Source organism: Bemisia tabaci, chromosome 4 (genome assembly GCF_918797505.1).
Source record: "Bemisia tabaci chromosome 4, PGI_BMITA_v3".
Classification (NCBI taxonomy): Eukaryota; Metazoa; Arthropoda; class Insecta; order Hemiptera; family Aleyrodidae; genus Bemisia; species Bemisia tabaci.
In genome coordinates this window covers 15,531,481-15,541,320 of record NC_092796.1, presented here as the reverse complement: position 1 = coordinate 15,541,320, position 9,840 = coordinate 15,531,481, and the positions used below count along the sequence as shown (strand labels likewise).

At 39.0% G+C, this 9,840-nt stretch overlaps 1 protein-coding gene across 1 annotated transcript in view; it reads left to right on the top strand.

Moving 5' to 3' along the window:
* Positions 1-8,543: 8,543 nt before the first annotated feature.
* LOC109034371 (fatty acid synthase) overlaps positions 8,544-9,840 on the top strand; it is a 44,654-nt gene continuing 43,357 nt past the window's right edge. Inside the window, exon 1 of the mRNA XM_072299068.1 lies at positions 8,544-9,090. Coding sequence (XP_072155169.1) covers positions 8,931-9,090 — 160 coding nt within the window. The 5' untranslated portion in view covers positions 8,544-8,930. The remainder of the gene's footprint in view (positions 9,091-9,840) is intronic.

The window sequence follows — 9,840 nt, the reverse complement described above, 5'->3', positions numbered from 1 at the left end:
TGGACGGATCTTATTATTTAGTTGATCTGCAAAAATGTAGCACCGAAACACGATTCTGTGACCAGCGCAACTGACACATTATTGCAATTATCAATAATTCTGCAAATCATTGCCTAGAACGTTACCGCAGATCGCATCATTTCGCAATGCTGCAGTGATCGACTTTATACGTTTCTGACGGTCAACGCGATTTAACTTGCAATACGGACCTCCTGAGAGCACGAATTGTTGCAGTCATGTGCGCGTTGCCGTTGAAGGCGCGAAAAATTGAAGGCGCTCCGGCTCTCTAACTGCAACCGCCAGGCGCGTATGGCTGCAACTATTCGTGCTCTACGGATGTCCGTGTTGCATGCACGAAAAATTGAAGGTGCTCCGGCCCTCTAGCCGCAACCGAGAAGGAGCGGAAACTTTACGCAGAATTTGGGTTTATTGTTTGAAAAGCTGGTTTGGACCTTATGTGATATTCAGCTTCTACGGAAATAAACAAAAATCAAAATTTTTGGTAAATCGTACTGGGGTTTCCTCTTTACCTGTTGCTAATAGAACGGGCACGCGAAGTACGCCTGAAAAAAGTTTTAGCTGGCTTTCCCTGAAAGACCTCTCGGGAAAACTCTGAATTATCCAGAACGATTATTGTCTATAACGAAAGTAAACAAACGCAAAAATTAAATGTTCGGTTTGACTTGTTAATTGTGATATTTTGGCATATTTCGCATTCGAGTTCTTTCAGCATGTTTGGTCTTCAAACAGCGATTTTGCGTAAATACACGGTTGAAAATAATGTGCTTCTTGGCGTGATTGTTCCGTTTTATGCTAAAAAAAGTGTAAAGGAAAACGAGATCATTCTAACGAAGTTCGATATCTGTTCGAAAATAAGTTTGCTTACTTCCGGCGAGGATATTTCAGCATACTGGATCTTGAAGAGAACAGTCTAGTGAAGGGTGAGAGAATAGTGGAGCTAACTTGTTGGCTACTGTCACATTAAAATTGTCGGTATTGAGACTTGAACACTTTGTCGACTGGCCTGCACTGGGAAAAAAACACATCGTATCTAGAGTCCAGACTCTTGAAAACATTGACAAGAAAAAATACTCTTGATTCAATCAGATTAATCAAAAGGAAATCCGCTCAAATTAAGAGGCTTGGTTCTTGATAGGAATTTGATCTGAAATCTACGATTGGAATTTGATCGATATTCCAATTTACTCGATTTTAACCCTATTCAAACGATTTTTTTTTCTTCTTCTTTTTTCTTCTCTTTTCTTTCTACTATCGACAACACAACATCCCCATTTAATAGTCATTTTACTTCAATATTTGTATTTTTCTGATAAAATCGTCGAAAATCAGCATTAATAAAGTAGCGGGTCTGTCGAAACAAATCTCAATTCATCGTAATCCCTCCTATCGATGATAATGTTCCATGAAACTTCCGTCGATAGAGTCGCATTCATCTACGATCAAATCGCTTTTAGCGCGATCATTTGCCCTCGGGTCGTGGTTTTTTCTCTCTTTCCGATTAGATTTTTCCGGAACCCGCATTATTTCACGATCCGAGGGCAAGTTTGCTCCTCGATCTTCGTTTGATCAGTGATCCCGGATTTCAAGCGGAGTTGAGGAAAAGCTCGGGGCGGCGCGGGAGAGGAGGGAGGGCCGTAACTGCGGTATTCCCACTTAAAAGTTTAATTGAAAAGAATGGAAGGGAACAGGTAACAAGGTGGATGAAATGATGAAAAGGCGCGAGGCGCAAGTTGTAAGCACTTATGGTTTGAAGACTACAATGAAACATGATCTCGGTCCGGGAGCGTATAATAAGACAGGTGTGCCCGTTCACACTCCTGTAAAATGAAAATACCATTTAGCATCCCCTCCTCCCCTCCGCTCCACTCTATCACCAGCGCCACCCTCTCAATCCTCTCTCCTCGCTCACCCGCGTTGTGAAATCTATTTTGGTTTTTTTTTTTTTATACGCCGGAATAAAGTCCTTCGGATCCAGAGTCCTCTCTTGTAAATAATCCAACCAGAAAAATACTCTTGATTCCAGCGGATTTTTGCTTGAATCAGAAGGAAATCCGCTTGAATTAAGGAGCTCGGCTCTCGAATCAAGCAAAAATCCTTTTTTTTATACACCGGAATAAAGTCCCTTGGATCCGGAGTCCACTCTTGTAAATAATCTAACAAGAAAAATACTCTTGATTCCAGCGGATTTTTGCTTCGATCAGAAGGAAATCCGCTTGAATTAAGGAGCTCGGCTCTCGAATCAAGCAAAAATCCTTTTTTTATACACCGGAATAAAGTCCCTTGGATCCGGAGTCCATTCTTGTAAATAATCTAACAAGAAAAATACTCTCGGTTCCAGCGGATTTTTGCTTGAATCAGAAGGGAATCCGCTTGAATTAAGAAGCTCGGCTCTCGAATCAGACAAAAATCAGATTTAATCAAGAGTATTTTTTCTCGTCAAGTTTTTAGGAGTATCGTTATTGATTGAAAAATCGAACTACCAGCCAAAATAAAAACGTAATATTTTAAACTAGATGTACATTGATGAGAAATAATATAAAACCTACAAGAAACAAAGCAAACGTTTCGACCGCTTACAAACTGCGATCTTTTTCACATCCACGTACATGTAGTTTGAAATATTACTTGTTTATTTTGGCTTGTAGCTCGATTTTTTAACCAATTACCATGGTCTATACAGCTTAGCCAGCCAAATTTGGCAAAAAAATGTTTTTAGGAGGTTTGGCTCTGGATTGAAGATACTTTTCCTTCTAGTGTTCCGCTCAATGATCGAAGTTAATCGTAGAATTCTATCTATAGTCCAAGTTTCATAAAAATTGGACACTCCCTTCCCCCCCCCCCCCCCTCCTCTCTTACTCTACCGGCATTTGTGGCTGTTCGTGGGGAGATATTGTAAGAAGAGAATTTTCAGACTTATTTTTCAATTTTAATAATATCCTATGCGGTATACCTAGAGAAAAGGTAATATGCCGTATAAAATATCTCTTTACAGTCAGAGCAGATTAGTGTCCCAGATTTCAAGATTTTTTCCCCCCTCTTCTTTTTGTTTTTCCTATTTTTGTTCAATCGAGACTTCTTCGGCAAAAATAAGTTTTATCTTTCCACAGATTTTTGCTTATTTTTTTTACGAGTTTTCGACCGAAAATCAGAAGGAGTATGTATATGATCAATCTTTGTAAAAATGAAGTTTAGGCTTTGCAATACTCCTCAGATAATGCAAAGTGCTCTCAATAGCGATTGAACAATTTGGAGGTTCTACTTTAACTTTTATCCAAAATAGACGACATATGTGACTCAACTAAATTATTTCAATAAAGAAGGAGAGAATTAAAACATGGGTAAACAAGGCTAAAACATTAAAAACACTAAAAGGCAGGACGTTTCGAGCTGTTACCAGCTCATTTTCAGCTGCAAAAAACACAAAAAATTAAGTAAAAACTTGAGTGGCGACCTGATCCCAGCCGTTATCACGTAACCCCACTCAATTTTTTACTTGTTTTTTTTTGTGTTTTTTGCAGCTGAAAATGAGCTGGTAACATCTCAAAACGTCCTGCCTTTTAGTGTTGTTAAAGTTTTAACCTTGTTTACCCATGTTTTAATTCTCTCCTTTATTCGTATATTCGGGCTATATGTTTTTGTGCTTTATCGCTAAATTATTTCTATTAAACCGTTTGCATAATGTGTTTGTGTGGTTTGCTAAGAATTCTTTACAAAGTTGCACAATCTCAACAGCGTTACAAAGCTTCTACGTCATTTCTGCTGAGAATGTCCCCACTTTTTTTACTGCTAAACTCCTTTTCGAAACGGCGAAATAACGGAGAAAACATGAGAGATAAGGCAACAGATCCGCTCGTGCTGCGGGTTTCACTGGTTTATATTTGTGATCATAAATAATAAGGGGACAATTACCACCTACCAATCCGAGCGTTTTGCCAGCGCGCGGGTGCTCCGATCCTTATAATGGATTATCTCCTTTTAAAAGGTTTACTTTTCTCCCACCGTCATAGCGTTAGCACACTACCACTCCAGACTCACCGTCACGCTCAACCCCTTCGGACTTCAATCCAATCGCGGATTGCCCAATACCCACCACCACGACTGCATTCGTGCATTTATATGGAGAGGATATCTATCTAACAGGGTGTCTACAAGTCCGGAATTTCCGGAAAGTCCGAAAATAGTACTGATTTTTTAAGGGTGGTCCGGAAGTACCGAAAAAGTGCGGAAATTCCGCAAGAAGGTTCGGAATTTTTCTAATTTTTTGGTCATGTTTGTCTCAATTTGAGCGAAATTCAATTTTTTTAAATTTCGCCAATAATTGGAAGTACTGAAAAAGTACTGAAATTTTCTGTTGCGGAGGTATTGAATTTCTTGGGAATGTTCTGAAAAAGTACTGTAAACGTACCGATTTTTGGTTTGCCTGTTTTCGTAGACACCCTGCATTCGTGCATTTATATGGAGAGGATATCTATTTAAACTTCAACAGTTCCCAAAGAGCATTTCTCAACGGAAAAATCGCTGTATATTGCGATTTTATCGTGACAAAATCGCCAGGATCATCCACATTTGAGCGATTATCCTTGATCTCATCGCGCTTTTATCGCCCGACAATTTATCGCGATAATTTCGAAGTAAAAATCACGATAAATAGCGATTTAATCTCGATTTTATCGAAACGAAAATCGCGATATGTAGCAATCTAATCGCCGTATATCGAAATTCTTACCGCTAATAATACCTTGATATGTTGCCACCGATATAATCGCGATAACCAATTAACCGATAAAATATCTATTTATCGCGATCACTACCACTTAGGTTAGGCTACATAGAAAGAGGAATTTTACACGAGTAGAGAAAGAGAGGAATTTCACGCGAGCCCAAGGCACTATACAAAAATTGAAACTTTCTCTATTCGTGGATATATTTTTTCAGTTTTTGAATAATTCACAGCATTTCAATCGCTCAGCTATTGGTGAGAGTTTTGCTTTCACTGGAAAAAAACACATTGGATATAGAGTCCAGACTCTTAAAAACACGGACAAGAAAAAATACTCTTGATTCAATCAGATTTAAGCTTAAATCAAGAACCACGCCTCTTAATTTGAGCGGATTTCCTTCTGATTTAAGCTTAAATCTGCTTGAATCAAGAGTCCTTTTTCTTGTCAATGTTTTCAAGAGTCTGGCCTCTAGATCCAATGTGTTTTTTTTTCCAGTGTTCAATACCCATCCATGCGAGAATACCTCTGGCCACAGCGAATCAATGCCACGCCAGTTCAGCAACAAGATGACGGATAGCTGCCTCAAATTTTGTGAGATTATTAGCCCATCACATAATTTGCAACGCTTTTCATGACGAACAGCAAAAAGCATATCAAAATTCATTCTTGACAAGCTATTCTAGGTGGTGCGTTCCATGACAAATATCGATTTTTACTCACGCATTTAAATGGTCGATAACCAGTGTTGCCAGTCTGCGAAAGTCGCCTCAGCAATTTTCAATTCTCGTTTGTAACCTTTACCACTTTTAATTTCACTCCTTTTTCATTGCACATTTTTGTTTTTGCTTTCTTTTTTCAGACTGAAAGTGGCATTCAACAGTTACCGTCGCTTTTTTTCCATGGAGTTTTCCAGCCCTTCTACCGCCTTTTTTGACAGTGACCTTCTCGGTCGTCCGTTCATACATCGACCCCGCACTTTACTTAAGGTATGCGACTACTTCACTATAGAAATAGATTAAAAATTTATTAATAGGTTAATTGAAGTTTTAATAATGAGTTAATTGAAACCAATAGTCCTGCGGTAAATGTCCAGTTATCTGGGAAATGCGCTCCAAGAACAAAACGGTTGGGTCGTTTTAGGAATTAGGGCAAAAAATCTACGCGGATTTCAACTTGTTAGCCACAAATTATGGCTCAAAAAGTTTTACGACCAGCGCTTATTTGTCAGCTTTTTGCTTGGATCCCTGAAAGTGAGGTTGAAATCCAAAGTGACGAGTGGCAGTGATTTTCGAAAATCACTTTTTGCAAACTTTTAAGAAACTGCCAAAATTTATGGGATTGGGAACCTTTTTACAATATTTTTTTGAGTAAAATATACATCTGATTAATTTACGAGAAGAAAGTCTTCACAAATTTACTGAAAGAGTTTTTTAATACTTTTTTAAACACTTTAATCGTGAAACAACTACGGTAGACTGTATCGGAGTTTTTTAGAAAAATGTTCGCTCAAATTTTACTTCTCGTAAAAAAAATAAGTTATGGTAATATTAATAAATAATTAATTGTAATAATTTTGAAAATTATTAGTTCTATCCAACTTAACAGAATTTAATAAATCAAAAATAACGATCAGTAAATTTAAACGGTTTTTTTAATAGTCGTCTATGAAAAAGTTACAAGATATATAAAGTTCGTTTTTAACAGTCATGAGGATTCCTCGTATTTCTCGGCGGATATTTTTCCCGCACCCCTGGAGCGACCGACGCGGCGATCTTCCGCATGGATCCGCGGCGATCTCCCTCACGTGCGGATGCGCCTTAAAAAGGTTCGGGCCGAGGGAGGAGAGGACCGGGAAGAATGGGCGCTCTTCAAAGAGTTTACTTTACAGGCGATACGAGGGCAAAGTATGGATAAATGACTATGAGCCGCCCGCACGCAAGGCTTCCCGAATGACCATTAATGGATGCCAGAGGTGAAAACCGCAGCGCAGCCGCCGAAACCGCGCATCTGCAGGATCTTCCTGGAGGGAGATACGCGATTTCTCAGCGGGGAAGGAAAGGGGATGAAAAACGCGAGCGCGGCGCTCTGAGAGACGGGCCTGTCATCAACACCTGTTAACTGCTTCCATTCGGCCCTCCGCGGGCGCAGCATCCCATTAACGTTTATATTTAATTTTACGCCCTTTAGAAAACAGCTCGCCGCCCGATGCGATATTAGTCAGAACTTTACGCCCATTAATAAGCACCAAGATTTATTGAGGCCCCGGCTCGCGAATAACAAGTCGATGAATCGCTCTTAAGGAGCCCAGCTTTTAAAAGGTGTTATACCGGAAGGTTCTCGTACTGCCGTGCTAAGGAAAAACGCCGTATGAACATTCGAGAGTTGCCACATTTCGTTCGATAAAATGTTTATTTCAGAGGAAAATTATGAATCTTTTTCTATGAAATTTTCAGAATCTCTAGGCGAAATTGCGAACAAAATTATCTAAAAAATTAGGAGGAAAATATTCACAAGTTTACCAGGAAATTCGCGTTTTATCAAAGGAAAGAGCTTGATGCAAAAACGACTTTTTTCGCCCCCCTCTGGAATTTCTTCAGACTTTGTCTATTGATTACTCATACTTGAGCGCTTCTTTTCCCAAATTTTCAGACCCCCAAAAAATTTTGGGGGGGAGCTAGGGGGGTTGGAAGTCAAAACCTGTGAACCTCGATATCTCTCGAACGAAGAAAGATATCGAGGTCCGGTTTGGACGAAAAATCGTCTAAAATTGCATACTTTAAGATTCTAAAGGTCGAAATCCCGATATCGCATATTTAAGTCAACATATGTGCTTTTTTCCAGTTTTTAGGTCTAGATAATTTCTTTTAAACGAAAAATTTACAAAGATCTCAATTTTTTATTTGAACCAAAACCAGTTTTTTAAATTGTTCGTCTTTTTCCGCATCCAACGAGTGGGCCATTAAGCTGGGGAACCAAACGGTTCCGGAGTTATGATCGATTGAAGTTTCCGCTCAACGCGCGCCGACCGATTTTCGCGCGCAAAAATGTCGGATTTGACTGTTATTAAATCAGATTGACTGTTCAAACTGAGTGAAATGCATTATTAGGGACTCTTGAGGGTCGCTGAGTTCAGACATTACAGATACTTCCAAAAAATTCACGTTTTCAAAATTACAGCTCTGTAGCGCTATTTTAGAGGCCCACTGAGTGCCGACCGGCCGCTCAGTGGTCCTGTACGGTGCTTTTTCCGGTGCTCAAATGACTTCATGCAGATATTATGACTTGAAATAATGTCCTAACTTTCTTGTGAATATTAGACAACGATTAGCATCGGAAATTGGAATTGGTTTATTTGACCGTAATTAGTTTTGTTACTGCACCAAAAATATTGAGTTTTTACCTTTTTCTCTCTTATTTTTTAAAAGCTGCAGATAGGAACCATCTTGTGGTTTTGTAATTTATTTTTTGTATGTATCAGAAAAATAAGGTGTTTGCCGTCGAGTTATCAAATTCCGAGTTATCGAACCAGCTTGATAAAAATTACGATGCTGAAAAATGCTCTTAATTGTGTTGGGTGCACTGCGTTCCTCGGTCCCTTCTATTAATACAGTCACAAATATCGGAACTTAAATCTTCGGAATCTTCGGGCTGGGTAGCCCTCCAACTCTTTTAGTACGCTTATCTACTATTTAAATGTTCCTCTTTAATTTTCTTCACTGCACCATCTGGCAACGTCATTTTTATCCAATCGCCAATGAAAGACACAATACGTCATCTCTTGCGTTGTATGAATATTGATAGGCTGCACTCGAGATACCTGAATCCTATTACATATGCATTTTCTCTTTCTTCTCGTCCTTGGACACCGGTGTAACGTGAGCAGTCCCGTCGTTAAAATTTCTACATTTTTGGAAGACCGGAAAACATTTAAAGCGTCAATTTGAGAAACCCGAAAACCCATTAATTTTAAAGAGTGATGAAATCTTTCGGTGCTGTTTTTTTCGGGTTCGGAATGTTTACTCCGCGATGTGTGTGCTACCATCCCTAGACAAAAACGACTTTAGTTGTCCCGTATTAAGCTGTTTCAATCGTCAAATTTTCCGCTCCGATTGTTGTTTTGTTGAAGAGTGTGTCTGACGCCAGGAGGCGTCTTTGGTTTTTCCCTCCTTTTTATTTTTTCAAAGTTTTATGATGGAAAGTGTGAGCCATGAAAATGGGGATCTTTTTGAAGTGGTCATTTCCGGGATCAGTGGAGCTTTCCCAGAATCAAAGGATGTCTCTGAGTTCCGGGAAAACTTATTCAACAAAATCAATATGGTATCTGCAGAGAATATCCGCTGGAATGCAGGTGATTTGCATCCTTTTAATCTTACGAGATGATTTTAGGAAAATTGAATGCAAGGTGAAAATTGTAAAGAATTAGCACTCTATCGGAAATAATAAAATTGAGAAGAAGGCGTCAAAGTTATGCAAAAACTTCACTGAAAAAACTCTGCGTCAGTATTCATAATAGCATCCCACAGGGTGTCTCAGGGTGAGCGTGCAATCATTTACGAGCCGATTCTTTTGGCTTAACATAAAATTATATCCCAAAACGCCTTTCGTAAGAGCCGCGGCCCCTTGAACATCTGAAATACCACTTGTTTATCTGAAATTCTTCCAGTAATGGTGCTCTATTTTCAACGACGTCCTTCTCATTTTTAAGTTCAAAATTAGTACTTATTCCAACGTTTTCATCGATGTTTTCTACTTTATAAGTATTTTCGACCCAAAATTATAGCACACATAATTTAATTTTAAAATCAATCAAACCTCTGAAAAGGCAATAAACGATTCAGAGATAGTTTAACAAGAGTTGAAACGGTGTTTTTAGTCCCTTTTTGAGCCCAAATTGAAAATAACAATGGAAAATACACGAGATCAGCTTCATATGATTGAACAAGAAGCAAAATCATGGGCCAAGTTTGAAGTAAAATAAGTTTTAGAAACTTGAAGGTTGGGGGGGGGGGGGGGCATATCATCCACAAATTAGTCCTATCTTGACCAAAAAAAAATCGTATTGTAAATTATTGTCCGTTAACCCCGGGACACCTTGTAC